Genomic DNA, 25,675 nt, shown 5'->3' on the forward strand with positions numbered 1-25,675 from the left:
AATGCAACTGTTTGTGTCTTAACATATGCAAGACTGTTTCTGAAATTCCCTCACCATCCCCCCCTCCACACCCCACCCCTGCCAGAGGTTCTGGTGCACTTACTGTAAGCGCCAGTCTTGACACCATTATGGATACAAAGTTTCCCTACCGGGTCACAAAGTTAAGGCACGTGCATTTCTAAAGGCATTTCAGTTCTGCCATTCTTGGCACAGGATTTAGGTGTTTGCTTAATGCTGCCAACAATTGTTTCACAATTGTCCATTACTCTTAAAAGTACTGTTTGAGTGTTTACTATGCACTGACCTAGGTCCCTTGCAATAATACTGTCATTAGTTCTCACAACAATTCTCTAGGAGGTAGGTACTGTTACTAGCCTCATTTTACAGAGGAGGATTCAAAGTTACAAAGCACTTGTGAATTACATTCTCAGGGCTAATAAAAGTCACAGTTTGGGATTAGATCACTAGTTTCTTGGGCTCCAAACCCTGTACTCTCAGATATTGTGCTCTCTGTCATTTTGTTCTAGAAAATTTTAAGGTGGCTGATACAGTTAAACAAGATGAAAAAGACAAGTAAATCCACTTAAATGTATTCCATATAAAACAGTGACTCAGCATTTACCAGGGGCTAGTCTAGGCATTTGGCAAATAATTAGCTCACTGAATCCTCACAAGCACTGTAGGAGATAAATTCTGTTACTACCACCCCATTTGTATAAATGAGAAAGCTAAGGTGATCAATAATTGGCATAAGGTCACACAGCTCATTATAGGCACCCCTGAGATTTGAACCCAGGACATTTGGCCCTGGAATCTGTATACCTTACTGCTGTACTATGATGATGAAGCAACCTATGGAGTTTATGAAGTAAACGCCTTATCGACATGCTATAATGATGAAATTAGAGGAGAAATGATAAGATGGAGACAGGGGTGAGCCCAGTCACAGAGTACAGGTCTAAAGTCTTGGAATTTTGATAGAAGTGGGTCACAAATTCTACTCACACTTGCTTTAACCAATGTAAGGAGAGATCCAATCACAAATGCTCGACCCTTGCCCTAGATGCAAATGCCATTCATGAAGCAATTCAACCATAATGACTAGTTCTGAGAACAGAGAGAAATTTCTCCCTTTGGCATTCACACTCAACTTCTTGGCCTAACTTTTGCTGCAAGGGATATACAGGCAAAGACAGAGTGTTCTGGAAGAAATAGAATTCTTGGAGATGTTTCTCCTCCCAAGGTTCTGAGTTATGCTATCTTTAAAACTTTAATGTATTTGTTCTAATCTTCTTTTTCAGTATTATGTATTTTTCTTACACATAAAAATACAGAGAATAGTTTAAGTAACACAGATAAAAATGTAACAAATGTTAACACTGTGCCATATTCAGTACTTTTTGAAAAATATATCCTTAAAATTTTGCAGTACAGATTAATTCCACGCTGTGCTTCTCTCTAGTTTCATTCTTCTCCCTTTCTCCAGGACCAGATTCTATATTGATATCTGGATGTCAATACCACATCTATTTTCATGGGGGATAAATTAGGATTCAGCAAACTGAGGACTGAGGGCTAAAGCCAGCCTGTCACCTGGTTTTGTAAATAAAGTTTTATTGGAATACAGCCATGCTTGTGCATTTACTTATTGTCAATGGCTGTTTTCAGGCTACAATAGCAGAATTCAGTAGTTGTAAGAGAGTTTGAAAAGGGCAAATTATTTACTATCTGGCCCTATACAAAAAATAGTTTGCTGGTCCCTGGTATGGACCCTTGTATATTTAAAATATTACATAAATCATATCATACTTTATGCATCTTTGGCCAGGGACTATTTGCAACCAATATTATATCTTTAAATGTATCCTTGCTTCTGCATGTGGGTCTAGTTACTAATTTTACCTACGATACTATTCCACTATAGGGATGTATAATTTATTAATCCGTTTTTTTATTGATGAACATTTACAGTTTTTTCTTTCAGAAAGTCTTGTTTGTACAAACCTATTTCTTATTGCTTTAAGCCACATCTGGGAGATTCTCTATCAATACAGAATATTGAATATATTCAATATCATGAATTCCTAGAATCCATGGATCTTCATCAGTACCAGATGCTGATACTTGCTCACCAAAATGATAAGGACACAATGTTCCCATTGGCAGTGTAGGGGAGCTTGCATTTTACCAAATGCTCAAAAACACCTGCTATTATTAGGCTTTCAGAAAATGTTCACAAATCTGATGGATGCAATGTGGGATCTTGCATGGTCTTAATAAACACCCCTGATTTACCAGGATAGTGGAGGATCATTTTATATGTGTTGGGGCTGTTCTACTTTTTCGTTTCTGCAAATTTCCTGTTAACATTCTTGTTTTTAAAGTTTATTTATTTATTTTGAGGGAGAGAATCCCAAGGAAGCTCAGCGCTGTAGTGCAAAGCCTGATGTGGGGCTCAGTCTCATGAACCATGAGATCCTGACCTGAGCTGAAATCAAAAGTTGGATACAACCGACTGAGCCACCCAAGTGCCCCCCTGTTAACATTCTTAACCCATCTTTCTTTTAGAGTATTTGTGTTCATTGTCTTTAAAAAGGGGAGAGATTTGTTTGTGGTTTGAGCTCAAGCACAGGCCAGTGGTCACTATCAGCCCTATTGAGAGAAACAAAGTGCCACACAGTGACTGCGTGTTGTAAATGGCACTCAGGGCATCATGGCATGCAAGGCATCCACCCAGGCCATGGCTGTGACCTGATACCAAGCAGCTGGAGTCACACAGAAAAGGCAGACTGTAACCTTCGCCCTCTGAAACATGTCTTCATGCAGTGAGTTCTTTGGGAAAGAAAAATATTCTAAAAGGAATACTGAATACACATAAAAGTTATGAGTCAATGGTTACCCTAATAAAGTAAAAGGACTGACAAATGATAATAATCTAAAAGCAAGTACTTCCAAAGGGCCTCATTCGGATGCCTCAATCTCTCCATCTATTGTATTTAATCAAGTTTTAAAAGGTTTCTGGAATAAAAAATACTTTACATAAGATATATTTTATTTGTGAGATATATGAAGGTCCTAACAATTTTAAATAGCTGTCCACCTAGTTTTCATTTTTTGGCAACCCCCCTACTGCCATCACTGATAACAGTATCATTCCCATTACCTCTGTTCAGAGGCAGGTAACGGTTTGGGATTTAAGTAAGAAGGGACATTGTGCAGCTCATTCAGAGTTGCATTGCCTGGCTGAGCACATTTCTCTCACTTACTGGCATGCATCAGAATTCATATCACTGAGCATTTGTCTTAATGGTACAGTAAAGAATCTTTTCACGGCAAAAGATGGTCTATGGGTTACAAAGGCTTTCATTAAAAGCAAAAAGGGGGGCGCCTAGGTGGCTCAGTTGGTTAAGCGTCCGACTTCAGCTCAGGTCATGATCTCGTGGTCCATGAGTTCGAGCCCCGCGTGGGGCTCTGGGCTGATGGCTGTGTCTCCCTCCCTCTCTGCCCCTCCCCCGTTCATGCTCTGTCTCTGTCTCAAAAATAAATAAACGTTAAAAAAAATAAAAAAAATAAAAGCAAAAAGGACTATTGGAGAAGTCACTGCATTAAATGATAGTATATCGAACATTTAGAATTTTGGTAAAATTTCTGGTACAGTTTCTCTTTCTTTAGGTGGCAGTGACAGTCTTATATCTTATAGTCAAAGTGTTCATCTTATCCTCAGCGAGAAATGGTTGTCAAATAAAATATAGTTATCAAAAGAAGACAAAAGACAGGGAGCATATTAGGACCCAGTATTATCACTATTGGGACGCTAGAAAATTATATTACTCAAATGATGTAATATTAAGGAAAGATGCATAATTACTTTCAAAAGACTATGTGATTCAAACAACTTTATGCTGCAATTGACAAAAGCTCAAGTCAAGCTAGCCTAGGAAATAAGAGAATTTATCAAGGACACTGGGGATTTCCTGCAATTGAAGGAAAAATTGTGCAAACTGCAGCAAAAAAAAAAAGATACATATAATATAAGACATCAGGAACCTGGGGCCTAAAAGCCAAGGAGATCGTCTTTATTGCTTTTCCATTGCTCTCTACTCCTGGTGGCATTATTTTTTCTACTGATATTATTTTTGTTCCCATGGGCACCAACTGCATCAAAAGTTGTGGCACATGGTACCTCCCACCACCAGAGATAGTCTGACGACCTCACTGTCAGTATGAAAAATCCTGACAAATGTCTCTGATTGGTCTACCTCTAGAACAGTCTAGTCAGGTAAGAATCTAGTAGTATCCATGAGGCCAAATTGTTGGAACTGGGGGAGAAGCAGTGAGCAGAGAATGGAAGAGAATAAGAACAATACATATATCCATTCATTGGAGTACTGTGGAAAAGCAGGTGGAAGAAAAGGATATGTGTCGTTTACAACTTGGATCTCATAGTTCTGCATCCCATTCTTTTTTTTTTTAATGTTTATTTATTTTTGCAAGAGACAGAGACAGAATGCCAGTGGGTTAGGGGCAGAGAGAGAGGGAGACACAGAATCCGAAGCAGGCTCCAGGGTCTGAGCTGTCAGCACAGAGCCCCACGCAGGGCTCGAACCTACAAGCTGCGAGATCATGACCTGAGCCGAAGTCAGACGCTCAACAGACTGAGCCATCCAGGTGCCCCAGCGTCCCATTCTTTTTATAAAATAGGCAATAAACCCACACTTTTGACTTGGGTTGACTTCATGAATGAATGAAATGTGTCAAGGAAAGAGAATGACATCCATGCTTTATAATTAATGCCTTTTAAAATTAATTTTTATGTCTTTTTCTTTGTTATGAGTATTCAATCACTATTCCTGGCTACAGCATTTGGGTAATTACTTCATATATTTCTTAATGTAACTTGAACGATGCTATAATAGGTTGTAAGAACTCAGAGTACTGTGTGCAACATTGAGCTCAGGAGGCTCCCCAGTTAGTAAAGTAGAGAAGCTTTAGTGTTAGGGCTTAGGGCATCTACATCGACTTCATAGACATGCTTTATGTTTTGCTTTACGCTTTGGGCTCTATTCCGAAGAATTGTTTCCCAAGTATCTTTCTCCAGATAAGTGAAACACTGCTGTAGTACATGGGTACCCTGATGACCTAAGGAAGAGTTCACACGATTGAAAGTGCAATGCTCAAGATGTAAATATGCAAGTATGCGCATTTTGAGAGGTAACAGGCATAGTATGTCCCTAGCCTTCTTCCAACACCTGTTTGACATTCCCCCACCCAATGGTAAAAGCTTAATGTGGTGAAATCAAGTTAAAATGAATGTTAAGAGAGTTCTTCTAAGGGAAAAAGAATAAAGCCTCTCAAAAGAACAGCATCTGTGGCACAGTGTGAAAGAAAAGAGAAAGATACTTGGTTTGGCGACGTTCTCCCAATGATAGGTTTTTCAGCTATACCATTGTGAATCTCAGGTGTATGTTGAGCCTCAGCTAAGGGACATTCTCCTCCCCCTCCAGCTAGTTTACTGAGTCATTGCTCTTTTGTACAATAAAGAAAATGTTGACTGAGTACCCTGATATGACACCCCTAAAGCTTCCTTTACATGGCTTTCATGTCTACCCACCACATTCTGGAAATGGTTCTTTCCAAAAGCCTCATGGCACTATGACGAAAACACTTGCTATTATTTCTTGTAAGCCTAGCAGTATTGACGCTAATCGTTACTTTGGTTTGAACCCGCTGGAGTGCTGTGTACTACAGACAGCAAGTGGGTGTAAGCAGGGTCTGTAATTATAATTGATACCATTGTTTATTTGTTAAAAAATAATTCCATTTGAGGAGATCAAGTGAAAAAAAATTTAAAGAAAAAGACAATCCAGCTGATTTTTTTGGTAAGATGTATATCAAGCGGAATAAAAGGAACAATCATAATTTCTTGGGAGTAAAGTAGTGTTGCTTTCTCCATTAAGTGAAATCTCACAAAATTAAAACTGCATTCCTTGAAATTTGATTAGTAAGCTACACACAGATACTTCCTTGTTAAATTATAACAACCTATGGAATTTTGCTAAAATATAATTTTCTCATTTGGAAATCAATTTGTTTCAAATACTGTAATTATACCTCCCCATCTTTAATTTTTTTGTTTTTCTTGAGAGAGACAGAGACAGAGTGTGAGCTGGGGAGGGGGAGAGAGAGAGGGAGACACAGAATCCAAAGCAGGCCCCAGGCTCTGAGCTGTCAGCGCAGAGTCTGAGGTGTGGCTCGAACCCACGAACCGTGAGATGATGACCTGAGCTGAAGTTGGCTGCTTAACTGACTGAGCCACCCAGGAGCCCCTATATCTCGCTCGTCTTTATTTCAAATCTTTTATAAGCTGGATTTTTTCCCCTTTAAATGCAGGGGTATTTGGCTCTCGGTAAGGACTCTGTCAGCCCTTCCTATACTGGGAAAACTACTCTTTGCATGTGGTTCCAGTTGCCTGATCTTTGGTCATTTTCTTACTGCTTTGGAAGGGTGAATCTTGAATACAACTTGTGTTTGTCTACTAATTTAACATTAAAATACTGTTATTAGTTTATGTAATCATTCTTACTGACTCTCTTATTATTGATGCTTCTGCTAGTTTATTTAAATATAAATTTTATTGGATTTCAGACCCCACTCTGCTACTCTCTAGCTGTGGGACCCACTGCTCAGTACCACCTAAGATCTATTTTCTCCTTCTCTCCTCACTGAAACCTGACATTATTTAGGCCAGCAATATATAATAACTGAAAAATCTGTAACTCCAGCGGCAAGGGTGGCAATGTGACACAGGAAACCACATGTTAGCAGAAGTCTGGGAAAATGTGGTTTCTGCTGTAGAGGCTCGTTTCTTTTTGCTGTTGGGAACACACATGTAATGGCTGGAGCCGCAGAGGCATCTTGTCTATGAGGAAATGGCCATGGGAATCACAGGGTCCAGAAAACCTACCTTTAGTCTTCTTGTTGCATGAGCGGAAAAAAAAAAAAACAAAAACAAAAACAAACAAAAAAAAAAACTACCCAAACCAAACAAGACAGTAATAAATGAAAAATCCTTAATTTATCTAAGCTTCCATTTGGTTTGCTTTTCTATTATTCAAGGTCAAATGTAACCCCTGCCTGATAGAATCATCTTGGACAAGTTTGTTTGTTTTCTGTTTTGTTTTGTTTTTGTTTTTGTTTTTTACCTGTCTAATATCCATTTGCCTTATAAAAAGGAGGAAATCATAGGTTTTATTTCATAGGCTCTTGTGACAATTAAGGGACATAATGTATATTAAATGTTTAGACCAGTGACAGCCCCAACACATGCCTAGTAAATGGTACTAATCTAAAAATTTATTATTTATTTGGGCACCTGGGTGGCTCAGTTGGTTAAACGTCCGACTTTGGCTCAGGTTATGATCTCATGGTTCGTAAGTTCGAGCCCTGCCTCAAGCTCTGTGCTGACAGCTCAGAGCCTGAGCCTGCTTCAGTATATGTGCTGCTGAAGCGAGCACAGCCTGAGCCTGCTTCAGACTCTGCACCTCCCTCTCTCTCCTTGCCTCTCCCCTGCTCATGCTCTGTCTCTCTCTCAAAAATAAACATTAAAAAAATAAAAAAAAATTATTTATCAAATAAGCACATACATTGGTTTAAAAAAAAAAGTGTCCAGAGGGGCTATAACAAAAAGCAATGATTGCTTGTGATACTCTTACCCTAGTTTTGCTTCTTGACAGCTATTTTCATTTCTACTCTTAAATTTCTGGGAGTTAATTCCATATTTCCAAATGATCTATTTGTACTGCTTTCTCTTGATTGACTGATTTTAGAATTGAACTATCAATATCCAACTCTGATCTGTTGTCCTGTCTCTCTTCTTCCTTCCTCCTGATAGAATTCTGTTATCACTATCTTTTCTCCTGGTCACCTCTACAACCTTAGCAACATGATTAAACCGTTTCTTAATCCACCAGTTAAAGACAGCATCACGTGGCTTCTAAGAAGAGAACATTTACCTGCTAATACTTTTACCTTCAACTTCTGTTAGCTTAAATTTGCTTGTAAAATGATCAAAGGTGAAATGTTTTTATCTTGCTTACTGTTCATAATTGACTTCAATTATTTGCATATAAATTGATTCTAAAAGTCTAAAACCGATAAAATAAAAATTTACATGATTACAAAAATGCAAATATAATTTTCTGCAGGGTCACGTATTAGACTCTGATTATCTTTCTTGTTATATTCCCATCACCATGAACTACATGGCTTTCAAAAGACAAGTCTCTTTAGCAAATGGTGCTGGGAAAATGAGACGGCAACATGCAGAAGAACAAAACTGCACCACTTTCTTACACCATACACAAAAATAAATTCGAAATGGATCAAAGGACTAAATGTGAGACAAGAAATCATCAAAATGCTAGAGGAGAACACAGGCAGAAACCTCTTTGACCTCGGCCACAGCAACTTCTTACTAGACACATTGCCAGAGGCAAGTGAAACAAAAGCAAAATGAACTGCTCGGACCTCATCAAGATAAAAAGCTTCTGCACAGTGAAGGAAACAATCAATAAAACTAAAAGGTAGCCTATGGAATGGAGAAAATATTTGCAAACAACATATGTGATAAAGGGTTAGTATCCAAAATCTAAAAAGAACTTATCAAACTCAACACCCAAAAAACAAATAATCCAGTTAAGAAATGGGCAGAAGACAGAGACACTTTTCCAAAGATGACATCCAGATGGCAAACAGACACATGAAAAGACACTCAACATCAGTCATCAGCAGGGAAATACAGATCAAAAGGGAACAATCTCATTACCAACATAGCATACATCCTTTTTGGACTGCTCCTTCAGTTGTTGAAAATTCTGCATGCTTTTAGCCGCGCTTATATTTGTATAATACTTTTCTTATACATTTATCTCTCCTTTTACCTTTATTTTCTTTGGGGGAGAAGAAACTTAAGCTGTTTTCATTTATAATATTTTCCAGCTTCCTACTCATATTGCCTAAACGTAGTCCATTCCTATGTGTGCTATTTAATCTTCAAGACAGTATCTGTTCTTAGCTCTCATGTATTTTTTTGCACTATGTCTTTCATATTTTCCTCTCTTCTGTTTTCTCCTTCTCTCTTGCACTCTTCAGATTGATTGCACCTGTATCTCTTATCTTTTCTCTCTCTTCCTGTGTGTGTGTTTTAGTAATCTCTACACATAACATGGGGTTCGAACACATGACCTTGAGGTCCAGAGTTTCATGCTCTTCCCACTAAGCCATCCAGAAGCCCCTTCTCTTTTCTCTCTGAAGGCTGTTGTTTTGTCTTTCATGTTTCCTTGTCTGTTTTCTGCCTTCACTGTGGTTTTTGCTTGGGTCCACACTCTGGGAGATTTCCTTCATTTCTTCTCACTACAGTTGTGTAGAACTTTGACTTTTATTCCATTATCTTATCTTTAGATTTCAAAAAAAAAAGATTTTATTTTTGTTTCCTATTTTTCATAACATCTTGTTATCTTATGAATATAATATATTCAAAATTCTCTCTGAGGATGGTATCTATTTTAATTTTTTAGTTTAATTATTTGTTTCTTGAATTACCCCTGTATCTTCTGTCATCATTTCTTATTTTGTTCTTCTTGGCCTCCTTCATCATTCAATAATGTAGGCTTTCTCAGTAGCGTGTGGACATTTTGTTGCTACTTCACATTATAGGGGAACAACAGAGGGGACAACTGGGAGCTCTAAGTATGTGAGATTTTCCAACTTGTAGACTTCTCCTTCAGGTGAGCACATGGGTGCCAGCCACTATGGTGTGGTATCCACAAGAGTTTTATTCTGGATGCTTGACTCCAAAGCTGGCTACAATGATGTTTTTCTTTCTTTCTTTCTTTCTTTCTTTCTTTCTTTCTTCCTTTCTTTCTTATTTGTTAATGTTTATTTATTTTTGAGAAAGAGAGTGAGAGACAGAGCATGAGTGGGGGAGAGGCAGAAAGAGAGGGAGACACAGAATCTGAAACAGGCTTCAGGCTCTGAGCTGTCAGCACAGAGCCTGACGTGGGGCTCAAACTCCTGAACTGAGAGATCATAACCTGCGCTGAAACTGGATGCTCAACTGACTCAGGCACTCAGGCGCCCTCTGATTCTTTTCTAATAATTTGTTCACTTCCACAAGAAAACAAGTTCTCAGCTTTTTGGTCTGGGAAGTAATTGGTTATCAGTTATTCTATATGCAGAGCAAGAGGAGGAGGTGGAGGGGCTGACAGTTTTGTCCATATTCCTTTAATTCCTCAGCCTTTCCACCCCTAAGTCTTGCTCCGTGTTCTGCTGGGCTGGTAGTTCTCAAGTTTGGGGGCATGTCTCCACTGCTTCTGAGTGGGGGTCAGTGACCTCATTGGCTACAGTTCTCTATGGAACCTAGACTGTGCAGAATTCTCTCCACTCTGTTTCATAGACACTCTCCTCACAATCTTCCCTGCAGACTTACTGAAAAATGTCACCTTGTAGTGCCGTATCTCATTCTCTTCATCACTGCATACTTATGTTCCTTTACCATAATTTTCACAGTATCTCAGGAGAGGTAGCACGTCACACCTGTGCTTATTCTGCTGTTTTGGACTAATAACCATTTTGTATTTTATGTCCAAAATTTTTTATTTTCACTCCCTAATTAGCTCTCCAGCTCAATTAATGCAATTCCAGAGAACCTGACATCATCTTTTGTTCCCTCTTTCTCTCATGCCACGTGTCCAATCCATTAGTGCATATATATATATATATATATATATATATATATATATATATATATATCTTTACACTCAGAGTATATCCAGAACCCAGCCATTTCTCACCATTCTACCCCAAGCACTCTGTTCTCCTTGTTTCTGCTTCTGCACCCCTACTATGGCTTTTCAACAGAGCAGCCAGGACAATCCTGTGAAAATATATTACACCAAATTAATCCCTTGCTCAAAATAATGCAATAGCTAACTGTGTCACTGGAAGTAAAGCCATATTCTTACAGTGGCCACCCACCACTATTTGGGTCACCTATCACCCCCTCCCCCAACCTCTCTGACTCATCTCTCGCTGCTCTCCTTCTTCCTCATCCCATGCCGAGTACACACCTGTCTCAGAGTCTGCTGTCCTCCATGAGAATTACTTGACCCACTCCATCATCTTCAATTTTCTTCAGAAGTCATCACCTCAGGGTGACCTTATCTGGCCAATTTATATAAAATTGAAATATGCTCTCCCCCCTACTTCCGGCATTTTCTATTCCCCTTCCCTACTTTATTTGTCTCAGCATCTGGCACCGTCTTATTGTGTTTATCATCCACCTACCCCCACCTTTATGGAGGCTTCATGAAGACAATCATTTTTGTCTATTTAGTTTATCCCTGGCACTCAATATCTTGCCTGGTACACAGTAGGCAATTAGGTATCAGTCGAATGAATGAATGAATGAATGAATGACTATTATCATATAGCCATTAGGGAAATCATTGACAAAATATTAAAAAAATTATTCTCAGGGACGGCTTGTTCATTGAGAAAATTTAATGCATTAGCAACATAAAAATGACAGGTGATATTAAGGCAGTAGATGACGCAGATCAATCTGCCACTCTTATAGGATGCCAGGTGTTTTCCCCCAGTAATTAAACAAGGAAGCCAAATTTTTTTAGAGCTCTTCTCCCTTCCAAAAATATTATGGTTTTGTTTGTCTGTTTGTCTTAATCGCTGTGCCTGCTTCAAGGCAATCCACACAAATAGACAATCGGGATTTTACTCAGCTTCAAGGCTCAGAAGATGGAGGCATAGGAACAAGGGGGAAGCAGCTAACTTCTGTGTTATGGGGCGTTCGGAAGGAAAGGGGAGGCATTGCTGCCTAAGCAGTTTTCTGCCTTTCTTTTCTGGGGTAAAGTGGGTTTGTGCTAACAGCAGCTCATACTCTGAAATCACAAGCATTTCTGTGTCTTAGGGTATATATCTTCCCTTCAGTTTGGCATTCATTCCTTTACGTGGATCCTGTGAATGCTGCCCGGTTCAAAAGAAGCTCTTGCTTAAGGAATGCAGAAAAGACACCCAGAAGATGGAGGGCAGAGCACTTTCCTCCACAATCACAAAAATAGCAATTGCTGGTTCTTATCTACGTGTAAGGAAGAGATTAATGTCCAAAATGCCTGTTCCCCCCTCTTTTTATTATGAATGTCTCTCTGTTGACTTTTGAACTTTTAAACTTTTGTACAGTCATTCCACATGGGTGACTTTTTCAACAATTTGAAAGTTTAAGCTGTGCATCTTTCATACTCCTCTAAAACAAAAATGTAGCATGTGGACTGAGTCTCATTTGCCAACAAAAGACATCACGACTACAAAATCGCAAGACTAATAGTGCAGTATATTGACTTGGTAAGGCCTTGGCCCTTACTTAGAGTTGGGAAGGGGAATATCTGAAGATAACAACATAGGCTTTTTAGCTAGCATGAAGAGGTCAGGAAGAACAATGAATGAAGATCTCATAAAATGCATCAATCCAGAAGGCTAACTTTTTACATTTGTAAACGACTATCTTTTTGGCATATATATTCTACCCCCAAGGACGTCTTGCAAAATGTTCTATTATGTGTCAAAATACACTGCTAAAAAAAATACATGGTACCTCATTCTATTTTTCTTAATCATTTTTGTTTGAAGAAAATCAGACCTATACCCATTGCTCACTCAACATAAATTGGTCCCAAGTTCAAAAAGGAAATGGGATAAATGACACATTTTGTACAAAGTATATTAGTGTTTGAAAATTCTTTTCTCAATGTATATGTTCCAGAATAAAAAGAATATATATAAGAAACTCATGTCTCTTGAGGCCAGTTTTAAATACACTGTTAATCTGGAGGAAGGTCTAAGAGAATTCCCAGTTTTTGATGAATCAGGTTCTACATCAGAAACAGCTAGTGGTGGTGCAGGCAGGTCCCTTCACTGGATCTTCCTTCTCTTCTCTTTCCCAATTTCATTTTGTAGACTATAATTTCTTTTTCTTTAAAAAAAAAAAGGCCCCTTCTCTGTAGCTCCTTTTCTCATTCTCTTCACCTAAAAGGCCTCAACTATTTGGTCTTTCAAAGCCATCAGGATTTGGCCATTCAAAGCCATTGTTGGGGGGGGGGGGTGATAGGGACAATGACTCTCTGAGTAGGAACAAAGCTGAATTTGGGAAAGATGAATAGGATAAAAGCCATTGTGGTTAGTGTCATCCCTTTCTCCTACTGAGAACGTTGGCAAACCATGGAGACAGATCCATGCTGCGAAGACGGGGCCTGCAGCAACTAGCTAGTGAGTGGGTCTCAATTTCTTCAGCTCTAACAAATGAGAAGATCAGAGTACAAGACGTTCAAAGCCTCCATGGCTTAATAATTTTCATGATCTATCAGTTTTTTTCAAGGGCTCAAATTCCCCTTCTTCCCTTTCTCTCTCTCCCTCTTCCTTTCTTTTTTCCCCAAACACTCACATATTGAAAACCTACTACACACTAAGCTAGATCTTGGGAACACAGAAGTGACTAAGCTGTTGTTTCTGACTTTAAGTAGCTCACAAATCCAAGGTAGGGTGTCAGACACACTAACAGATAATTACAGTGTGATAAATGATGGAGAAAATATGCATGGGGTTCACCAAAGAGCAGAGAAGGAAACTCCATTATTCATGGAAATCATGAGATGGAGGGGGAGATGGATGAGCTGTATTTAAGCTGAATCCCCAAGGAGGCTTCAAAGTTCTCCTGGTGGACAAACTGGAGAAGGGAAGTCTAGCAAGACACACGATTCTGCAAGCACCAAACTTAAAATTATAAAGGTAGAAAGAATCACAAGTAGTTAGGAACTACTGGAGCAGAATTGTGCAAGGGTCCAAGAGGTGAGTTACCAGCACATGAGAGGAGGGGCTATGTTTGTTTTGTCACTAATCTATCCCCAGTGTCCACTGAAGTGCTTGCTACATGCTAGGCCTTCATTAAATATTTGTTCACTAAGTGAATGAATGAATGAATGAATGAAATAATCAGGAAATTTATTTTTTTTAGGTAACAGGCAATGCAAAAGATTTCAAGGAATGCCTGGGTGGCTCAGTTGGTTAAGCAACTGACTGTTGATTTGGGCTCAGGTTATGATCTCACGGTTTGTGAAACTGAGCCCTGCATCATGCTCTGTGTTGATGGTGTAGAGCCTGCTTGGGATTCTCTCTCTCCCTCTCTCTCTGCCCCTCCCCAACACACTCTCTCTCCCTCCATCTCTCAAAACAAATAAATAAACTTAAAAAAAAAAAAAGAAAAAGATTTCAGGCATGATCAAGTTTAGAGTTTTTTAAAAAGATCATTCTTATGCAGGGGGGCATGTATATAGTTGGAGAGCAAATAGAGGGTTCAAGGAAAGTAGGTAGAAGGTGCCTACAGAAGAGAAGGGTCAAGAATTTGAACAACATAGCAGGGGGAAGAGGGAGACAAGGCAGAGATGTGAGAGCTAGTAGGAAATTTGGAGAGCCTGCAAGTTATTTGGATGGTAGGCAAGCATCTGGTGTGGATGAAGGTAGGAAAATTTCTAGGGAAACCCAGGTCATATCCTCAAAATGAGTGAACTAGATTCTCTATGACATTCATAGCTGCAGAGGTTCCCTGAAAAATCTAAAATAACAGCCATTCAAGGCTGATGTTCAGTTACAGAGCATATTTTTGGAAAGCTCATTATTCTGTAATTTCAAAATGCAATCATTTAACATACAGGCATCCTCGATTAAACATTTTTTTCATATGTGAATTAGTGTTTAAAATACCAATGGGCACAACCAGTTTGGTAAAGTGCCATTATCTATCAAAGCTGAACATATGAAGATTTGTGATCAGCAATACCTATCTCACAGACAGGCAAGTTTGTAACAACACTATTTGTAATAGCCTTAAGCTGGAAACTGAATGTCCATCAACTGTAGAATAGATTATGGTATACTATAATTATGGTATACTATTTAGGAAAGAGAATGAACTAAGCTATAACCATATGTAAAAATTATAGTAGGATATCATATATCTAATTTGAATAATAGAAGTCAGACCAGAAAGAAGACATGTTTCCAGATTCCATTTAAAGATTTTAAAGATAGGTAAAACTCATCTGTAAAGTTGGAGGTCAAAATAGGGGTGTGTTAGTACAATAGACACCGGGGTGTTCATGATGCCATTTCTTGATATGGGTGTGATTTACCTGGGCGTGTTCTCTTTTCAAAAATCTTTCAAGGGGTGCCTGGGTGGCTCAGTTGGTTAAGCGACTGACTGCAGCTCAGGTCATGTTCTCATGGTTCGTGAGTTCGAGCCCCACGTTGGGCTCTGTGCAGACAGCTCAGAGCCTGAAGCCTGCTTCAGATTCTGTGCCTCCCTCTCTCTCTGACCCTCCTCCCCGCTCACACTCTGTCTCTCCCTCTCAAAAATAAATAAATATTTAAAAAAAATTTTTAAAAATCTTTCAAGTTATACAGTTATAATTGGTGCTGTTTTCTGTGTATATTATATTTCAATCAAAAGTTAAAAAAAACAATGGGTGCCTGGGTGGTTCAGTCAGTTAAGCGTCTCACTCTTGACTTCGGCTTAGGTCATGATCTCACGGTTCATGGGTTCGAGCCCTGTGTCAGGCTCTGTGCTGACAATGCAGAGCCTGCTTGGTTCTATCTCCCTCTCTCTGCCTCTCCCCTGCCTATGAGCACACGCGCCCTCCCTCTCCCTCTCTCGAAATGAATAAACAAACTTAAAAAAAAGTTTAAAAAACAATTTGGCTGAGTTCCTGCTAATAGCATGGCTAACCAAGAAAAACAAATTTGTTTATTTTGTTTTTCCTATTTATAAATGCTTAAGAGAATTTAGTGTGTGCAGAATTAAGGACTGAAAGCAAAGGCATCTGCCAATCCTTGCGCAGAGAAATGAACACAGAATTTCCCCTGCACAGCTCTGCCATTAGCCATCTCATTCTTTTTTTTTAATGTTTATTTATTTTGAGAAAGAGAGAGACAGAGTGTGAGTGGGTGAAGTGTAGAGGGAGAGGGAGTCATAGAATCTGAAGCTAGCTCCAGGCTCCAAGCTGTCAGCACAGAGCCCCACGCGCGGCTCATACTCACAGACCATGAGATCATGACCTGAGCCAAAGTCGGACGCTCAACTGACTGAGCCACCCAGGCACCCCAGCCATCTCATTCTTATAACCCACTGAATCCTTACTGTTTGCACCCACTGCATCTTAACACACTGGAGCAATGCCTGGGTTGGAATTTGCCAAACTAGGTAGTGGTTCAACAATATGTCCACCGAGGGGGCTTATCAGAGTGTCCAACTATTTAGGACTGAATATCAGAGCCTGGATCTCCAATCCTGTTTCTCAGGGTGATACGTTATGTCACTGATGTATTGCACTGGACAAAGACTGGAGATAAGACTTGGGGAGGTAATTGAGGGTGTGAGCTTCCAGGGACACAGCCATGGAAAGGGACCAGAACCCAGAGGGAAGACGTGGTGTCTTTTCACACTGGGATTCCTCTTCACTAATCATGAATCAGATTTCACTCCTTGTTGAGTTTCTCTCAATGAAGAGTCATCTCCCAACAGTTACACACTGAATAACTGAGACCTGAAGGTAAACACTAGCATATGGGAATCCTGTGAACCCCAGCCGTTGGCTTAGAGCAATTTGTTTTACTACCTTCAGAATGCTGTTTAGACCGTAGGACTGCAGGAGGTAGTATACACAACTAGAAGTCTCTTCCCTCACCTCAAAGAAAAACAGAAGGGCTAGAATTGGGCAGGTAGAAAACAATTATTTCGTCTTCAAGCTACTTGACCAGTGGAAGAATTTTCATTGATCCGATAAATTGGTTAGTATGCTCAAAACGTTATTTTGGGGGCTGATATAAACAATCTGTCTTTCACAGTTCATGTTAACCTTACCAGTTAGATCTTCAAAGAAATGCACTAAATGGTACTGAAAAAAGCTTGAGAGTTCAGATCATCTTTACTTCCAGATGCTGACATCTGTGTCCTTTGTCATTGAGAAAGTAAAGGCAATCAGAAAATGTCTTCAATTCTCTCCACAGCATGTACCCTTTACTAGCATCCTAACCAATATGCTCTACTTTTTCTTCTCTTATTGATTAAATGTCCTTGCTCCTGTCTAAGCCTAGCCACTCTATTTCTGAACTAGGACAGGGTTAGCACACTTTTTAAATAAAGAACCAGATAGTAAATATTTAAGGCTTTGTGGTCTGTATGGTCTATGTCATAACTACTCAAATTTGTCTCGCAAAAGCAGCCATAGGCAATATGTGAACAAATGGAGGTTGCAGTGTTCCAATAAAACTTTATATAAACAGGTGGTAGACCAGACATGCCCCCAGGGTTTAGTTTAGTGAGATCTGCACTAGATCCTACTGCTTTCTACTCAAGGACTTGCTCCAGCAATTCTCCTTATCTCCTAAATTGGCACCTTGTTTTCTCTCTATGGGACCATTCCAATTAGCATATATGTACATTGTTACTTCTCCCATCTGAAAAATCATCTCTGGACCTCACTTCTCATTTCTCTGCTGTCTTTCACATCAAAACTTCTCAAAAGAGCTTTTGGCTTCTTTTTTTCTCTTTACCAATATTCCCCAGAGCCCACTTCAATAGGCTTTTGACTACACCACTCCACCAAAGTTACTCTAATCAAGGACATGAATGACCTCCATGTCACTAAATGTAATGGTCAATTCTTGGTCTTCATCTTGGGCAGCATTTGACCTTGTTGTTGATACTTTATTCTCCCTGAAACATTTTCTTCCCCTGGCTTCTGACAACACACACCACCTTATTGCCTTCTCACTGGCTACTCCTTCTCAGCTTCTTTTTCTGATTCTTTCTTAGCACAGTTTCTTCATGTTGGAGTATCAATGACTCAGGCTTTGGGCATCCTCTCTATCTATAGTCACTTCCTGGCTGATCTCATCCAATCTCATTAAATATTATCTATAACTTGATGACTTCCAAATTGATGTATTAGATTTGGCACTTAACTCCAGGCTTGTATATCCAACTCAACATATCCACTTGGGTGTCTAATAATTATCTCAATCTGAACATAATCAAAACTGAACCCTTGCTATATACCCCCAAATGTATGCTCTACTTTAAATTTTCCCTATGACATAAGTGGTTATTTCCATCCTTCCTGTTTCTTGGGCCAAAACTCTAACGTCATCCTTGATTCTTCTTTTCTTACATGCAACATACAATTTATAAGCTTATGTTCTCAATTTTTCTCCATATATATATATATATATATATATATATATATACATACATACAGACTTCCTTTATATATATATATATATATATATATATATATATATATATATATACCCCTTCTCATCTTTTACATAGCTCTACTTTAGTCTAAGTCACCAACAACTCACTGCAAATATTTTAGTAGTTTCTTCACTGGTCTTCCCTGCTTCCATTATAGCCTTTCCCCATATGGTCCATTATTGACTAAAAGGTTAAGTCAGGTCATGTTCATCCTCTGCTCAAAACCCTCCAATGGCTTCCATCTTCCTCACAATAAAAACTAAAGTCGTTCAGAAGCCCACACTATAACACAAGGAATGAACTTGTTTCCTTAGCTGGTTTCCTTTGCTGATACCTCCAACTCTGCCACAAGTCATGTAGCTGTGAGTGGAGAACTATTAGAAGTTAATGGTAGAAGAGTAAAAAGGATGGGTGGTGATATTCACTTCCACCCTGTGGTTCCAGGGAGTGGTCAGGGCATCCCAGGGAAGGGGGGTGGGGTACTGAAGTACAGGAGTTCCTGAGGATAGCAAATGTGGATGTGGCCATTGGTCCTTACGGGAGTAGGAGATTCAGGGAGAAGTATTTGACCCAGAGGGCAAATGTGAAACCACCTATCCCTGGCATTAAAGGGAAGTGCCCCTCTAGGGAGCAGGGAAAGCTGATCCTTAGAGTACAGAGTGGTTGGCAAATCAAACTGCATAACAAAAAGTATGACTGAGATATGCAGGAGACACCATGTTTTTAGTCCAACTGTGGAGAAAAAAAGAAAGACAGTGTTCACCCCACTTTTTTAAAAGAGTCACTTGTCTTAAAGGATAAATAAAAGGTTCAAATTCAGGTAATTTATGTAAGAAAGAAAGCATGCAAATCTGGAATAATATATTTAGGAAAGTTCAATTCTTACTTCTAATTATTTTTTTAAATTGATCCAAGAGATTTCTCAGAAATCTGTGATATTGCTGTAACTGAGCAACTTCCTTCAAATTTTTTTGCCTTCTCTGTGCACCCCATAAAGAAATAGCTTCCTTCTCCCACCCTCATACCCTCTCCTCCTACTTTATTCTTCTACACAGATCTCCATCTGACCTACAATATGTTTATTTCATAACTGTGATTTATCTGTTTATTTCTCCCAGAATGTTGGCTCTGAGCATTCTAGAATGCTGTATCCATAACACTGGAATTGTGGTTGGCACAGAGAAGGCAACTGACAAGTATGTGTTGAATGAATGGATGAGCCAGAATCTCTTTGTAAATAATTTCTTCTGGAGATATTTGAGTTTCAAAGAAGCTCCGGTTTCTGTCAGACATTCTACATAATGAGAGAGGCTGTCTCCTTTGGTGTTGACACTACACAAAGCATCATGTACAATGGCCTCAGAAATTAAATAAAAGGTGTGATGTTATGAGACAATTCTGACAATTAGAAGGGGGGAAAGTAAATTTTCAGAGTAAAATGGTGTTTGCAAATCTTAACATTCCAGCGAGCAATTTCAGTGGGGAAAAAAAATACCCTAAAGGGAAGGCAAGGGAGGCAAAACATTCTGTAGCCTCATTAATTATACCAGGAACATCAAGTTGCTGCTGGAAAAAATGTCTACAGATGCAGTCCTGATGGAGAATATTACAGTGTTCAGAAATCAAAATCCCTAAAGAAAATTAGTGGGAAGGAATGCACAGAGAGAAGGAAATTGAATATGTTTTAAACCTAACTGCACAAAGGTTTAATAGAGTATAAGATATGTAGATTGACTTGTAATATAAAATCTATATTCATTCCTAGTAAAAGCCTCCCTGGAAGTCACTGCCATTTTTTGAATGTTTTTGAGAGTTCATGAATCTCGTGAATTGGTTATTTTTTAAAGTGAATATGGTTGCATTTAAGGAACGATATTTCGAAAATATTTTGCAGGTAGTTAATATTTAATTATCTGTATTCATTCATCCAACCATCCAACCAACCATCCGTCTACATTCTGAGAAATGAAGTATATACAACTCACAGATTACCAGCAGTATACCAGAATAAGAACTCATGGTAGGCAAATTAATGCTGTCATGCAGTGTTTCACAGAACTGAAGTCTCTCCAAATGTCTAAGTTATACTACAGAAGCAAATGGGTGACTTGGTTCTTAAAGAGAGAAAATAGATTAGGTCTGTAACACGGTTTTGGAGAGTAGTTTCTAAAAACCTCAGACTGTTAAAAGTGGTTGGCACTTCATTCATTCCATTATAAGAAATGAAGTCGATGTTTTTGTAAATGTTGGAAATAAGCCTCTACCATAATCACTAAAGAATAGAGGTCAGGCCATTACTTCTGGTGTAGTTCAGGGAACTGTCAGACCACTGAGGGTTAAAAATTTATAAATCGCAATGATGACTGGCTTGACAGAACCTCATAGTTGTGGTCCTTGACATGAGAAGTTCTGTAAGAGCACAGATATGACATACAAACTTAAAAGTATTTTTTGACTCATAATCTTAAGTCTTGAAGGAAATGTATGAAGGGTAAGAATCATCACTAGTATCCTATAAACTATAAACATGAAAAAAGAAAGTTCTTTCAATATTTTCATTTTAGCGCTCTTTTCATGGCAACTGGACTATTCGAGAGAAAGCATCAAAGTTGAGTCCAGGGTTCCCAGAAGTTCACAGCTTCCTGTTTGATAGAGCTTGCTTATATTATAGTTGTTTCTGTATGTATCTGAAAGTCCTGCTATGTTAGTGAATTAGCAACTCCTTAATGGAGAGGCCCTTTCTAATTTGCCATTCTAGTGCATAACTGAATAATTGTTATTTATTGGTATTATTTGAAATTTTTATTTTAAAATCGTTTCCTTCCTTAATTGAGCAGCTACTATGTGCATGGTGGTGAGCTAGGTGCTACTCAGCATAAAAGAGGTTAAAAAGGTGCTAAGGATGGTTGGAAAAGAGATGGGGCTGGAAGTGACATGGGATGAGGCTAAGAGAGAATGAGTTGGGATAAGGTGTTTAGGTACAATAGAAAATTATTTCACCTGTATTTTCTTCTGCAAAGAAATTGTATCAAATGCCTCATTCTTAATGAAAAATCTCCATAATTCTTAGTAGATGCCATTATTTGGAAGTGTTTGAATTACACCTCCACTTGGCAGCTGAATTATTTTTAGATGTAATTTTAACACATGTTAAATATGACAAAAACCCAGTCTTTTGCAGGCATCAGTACAATATCGTAAGGGTTCAGAGTGAGGTGACAAGCATCAGAAGTTTCTATCCACCATACCTTGGCCACTTCTTCTTGGAAAGCCACGAGATTCAAATGGGAGATGTTAACTAAGTCAGGCCCGTACACCACCGTTATCATGCGATGCTCCAAGCGTCCGATGTTCCCCACATCCAAAAGTTCACGTAATTTGGGGTCCTGGATAATAAACGTTGAAAAAAGTTAGTCTATAGCTAGAGATTCCAACATGGTAGCATAGTTCCAAAAGTGTTACACCTACAATGTCTTCAAAACAAAACTGCCTTTTATTAGTACTAAAAAATGGTATGATTGAAGTCCCTAAGCCCATGATGGACTAGAGAGGTGAAGTAACTTGCCAAAAGTTTGTGGAAAGAGAATTTCTGACTCAAGACTTATGGTGTTCATGTCATTATATGAAGAGAAATGAATCAGAGAAAGACAAACACTGTATGATATCACTCACGTGCATAATCTAAAAAAAGCAGAATTCATAGAAACAGAGAATAGAGTGGTAGCTACCAGGGGCAAGGGTATGTGGAAAATGGAGAGATTTTGTTTAAAGAGTACAAACTTCCAGATTCAAGATGTAGATGTTTTAAGGACCTAATGTACAGCATGGTGATTATAGGTAATAATATTGCTGGAAAGATGCTAATAGAGTAGATCTCAAGTGTTCTCACCAGAAAAAAAGAATGGAAATTATATGATATGATGGAGGTGTTTGCTAACTTTATGGTGACAATCGTATTGCAATATATACTTGTACCAAATCATCATGTTGTACATCTTAAGCTTACACAATGTTACCTGGTAATTATATCTCAATAAACCTGAAAAAAGAAAAAGACTTATGGTCCTTGGTCAATGGCTCTTTCTCATACATCATTTAGTAGCAGCATATTTTTATGTGCCATAATTCTCCCTTAATTTCCTCCAATCATCCCATGACTCACATATTGAAATACAAAATCTCATCTCTCTCTTCAGTTCATGACACATTAAGACGAAGAAGATGATTCTTATGGAATCAAAACATGATAATGCTGTCTTGAGTTGAAGCAGAAACATGGCTGAGAATCACAGTTGTGGACCCTCTCCAACACTGAGTTCATTGTAAAGAAATAGGCTGTTAGCAAGATGGTGGCACCTGCCATGAATATGTTCATTTCAATTCTATCCTCAGAATGTACTGGGATTTGGACATAGAGAACTTTTGCTGTCTTTTCAGAGCAAGTTTGATTCTCTGGGACACCGTAAGTGTGGATCCCTTGGCAATCTAGTCATGATGGGAAATGGAGGTTTCTAAAACCTCCTGAATTCAGAGTAAGACCTAAAATAAAACTCATTCATCTTGGCTGAATTTATTTTCGTCTCATATGAGATGAGAGATCCATGCAGAAAATTAATCAAACCAATCACTTAGCAAACTGCAGCCAGCTTCAAAGCAAGGAATAAAATTGTATTCTTATTTATTTAGCAAAATGCTGGACCAACAAGGCCTGGTTATTCTGACCTCCTTTCTAAGGTTTTAATTTATAGCACCCTTACAAAGAAAAAATGGGCTTAAAAAAAAAGAAAGAAAATAAAATCTTTCCAGCTAAATAATTTGATTTGGTGCCATTAATTATGTCTTAAAAGGTATTAAACGTTTCTCCTCTGTTTGGCTGTGTAAAAAGGAACATTTTCAGGTAAGTTATGAAGAGAGAAAAATCCATTTCAAAGATGTGCCTAATATAATTAAAACCTCAACTCCACTAACAAGTTGAGAACTTATCAAGTACATCAGGCCTCCGAGAAAGATCAAATGCTATTACAAGAACATCAGTTTGCATGCCCTAGAAAAGGAGAAAACTAGAATAAGGATCTTATTAAGTAAACAACAGCAAAAAAGGAAATTTTTAGCATTCTGGCATTAATGAAAGATTGAAGGAAAATTGTCAGGAAGAATGGACAGATAGAATGATTCTATCTGTTCTGTGAAATGAATTACATCATGATTTTTGAAAATTTTTATTTATTTTTTTTAATTCAAGTGTAATTAACATACAGTGTTATATTAGTTTTGGGTGCACAATATAATGAAGAAACAATTCTGTACATTTCTCAGTGCTCATCACGATAAATGTATTTTTTGTCTTATTCACCTTTTTCACCCGTACCTTGACTACCTCCCCTCTGGCTACCACCAGTTCTTTCTCTGGTTTAAGAGTCTGTTTTGTTTGTTTGTTTGTCACTTTTTTTGCTCTGTTCATTTGCATCATAGTTTTTGAAAACTACTTAGGCAAAGTTAGAAAAGAAAATGATCAGTCCTTTTAATTTTGTGTGTGTGTACTTGGAAGAGAAAGATAATTCTCAGAAACCATCTGAGACTTGTAATTATAAATCACAAGTTTTGAATCAATGAATACAGAGTCTATCTGCGATATTGTGATTTATAGGAAAAATAGATTTGGTATTCAGATGATGAAAATATATTTCTCATAAGTATTTTGTCTTAGTCTGAGGGTCCTGGCTCACAGTCCCTAAAACCCAAGCATTTTCTGTTCAGTCTGCACTACTTTACCACTTGATTCTCATGTCCTTTTGCTCATTTATTAAATAGTAACTGATCAAAGAGTGCCACCTCTGAGAACTATAGAGACAAGAAGTGGGGATCAGGATGTTCACCTGAGTTGTCCTTGAGTTATAGGAATGCAAGGCAAGTAGAGAGCACCCAGCAGAGGTGCCAGAATAGAAGATAATTCTGGAAGGGTATGTGGTGACTCATTGTTATGCATCCGGCTCTTGATCTCAGCTCATGTCATGATCACATGGTTTGTGAGATGGAGCCCCACATCAGGCTCCATGCTGACAGCATGGAGCCCGCTTGGTATTCTTTCTTCCCCTCACCTGCTCGTGCTCTCTCTCTCTCTCAAAATAAATCAATTAAAGTTAAAAGAAAACAAACTTGTTAAAAAAAAGAAAATAATTCTGGAAAAGGACAATATTGTTAGGTACAGTCAACAAGAATTTATAAGATGATCCGCTCTTTGTGGTGTCTCTGGAAAAGTTATCTCACTAATGGCTATTAATATATAATTAAAAAATAATTGACATTTATGTAATTAAAAATGTGGAATAAAGTATTTAGAGGTAATGTCTGGATTTGGGAGGATGAGAAAGGCTAGCAAAATGAAGATGTTATGATTGAATCTGAAGAAGATATCCGAGAAACCATCCTATAAGTCTCTCTACATCTGAGATGGTTGTACAATAACTAATAAAGAGTATTGAACATGAACTGCAGGCACAGTAATATATGGGAAATATTCCTTCAATATTTAAAATTATGTAATCTGGAAGTAAACAGAAATTGTTTAAAGTATATATATAATAAGCAAGGTTCTTACTAATGTCTTTTTGGTGATGGAGTATACCAATTTTTAAACTATATTTTACTATGTTTGCTACCATTAATAATTTTATTTGTTTTTACAACTATGTCTTTCCTTTATCAGCATCAAACTTGGGTTATGTTAGAATCCTCTCCCTTAAGAAATGACTTTAGGGGCGCCTGGGTGGCTCAGTCGGTTAAGCGTCCGACTTCGGCTCAGGTCATGATCTCGTACTCCGTGAGTTCGAGCCCCGCATCGGGCTCTGTGCTGATAGCTCAGAGCCTGGAGCCTGTTTCAGATTCTGTGTCTCCCTCTCTCTGACCCTCCCCCGTTCATGCTCTGTCTCTCTCTGTCTCAAAAATAAATAAATGTTAAAAAAAAAATTAAAAAATTAAAAAAAAAAAAAGACATGACCTTACTTTTCTTTTTACCTATACTCTGAGTTTTCTCAATTTGAACACAATATCCCAAGCTGATATGGTAGCTTCAAACCTCGGTTTCATTATTGAGCATGTTGACATCTGAGGGATATACTGAATAAGATATTTGTCCTTTCAAGTACCAAAAATTGCCGTCAGCTGTTTACAGCAGAAGAGACTCTCAGAGAATTATCTGGAAGGGGGATTTATCTGGAAGGATAAACAGCAAAGTGCCATTTGGAAAACTGTACAGGTAGAAAGAGTTTAATGGAAATAGATGTCCAAAAAACGGCTGCT

The 25,675-nt window shown here is 38.4% G+C and overlaps 1 protein-coding gene across 2 annotated transcripts in view; it reads right to left on the reverse strand.

Moving 5' to 3' along the window:
- PLCB1 (phospholipase C beta 1) overlaps nucleotides 1–25,675 on the reverse strand; it is a 695,363-nt gene that overhangs the window by 220,104 nt on the left and 449,584 nt on the right. For both annotated transcript variants that reach the window (XM_060612318.3, XM_060612326.2), the window contains exon 4: nucleotides 21,625–21,762. In XM_060612318.3, the coding sequence (XP_060468301.1) occupies nucleotides 21,625–21,762 (138 nt within the window). The remainder of the gene's footprint in view (nucleotides 1–21,624; nucleotides 21,763–25,675) is intronic.

This window comes from Panthera onca, chromosome A3 (genome assembly GCF_046562875.1).
Source record: "Panthera onca isolate mPanOnc1 chromosome A3, mPanOnc1 haplotype 2, whole genome shotgun sequence".
In the NCBI taxonomy this organism is placed as follows: domain Eukaryota; kingdom Metazoa; phylum Chordata; class Mammalia; order Carnivora; family Felidae; genus Panthera; species Panthera onca.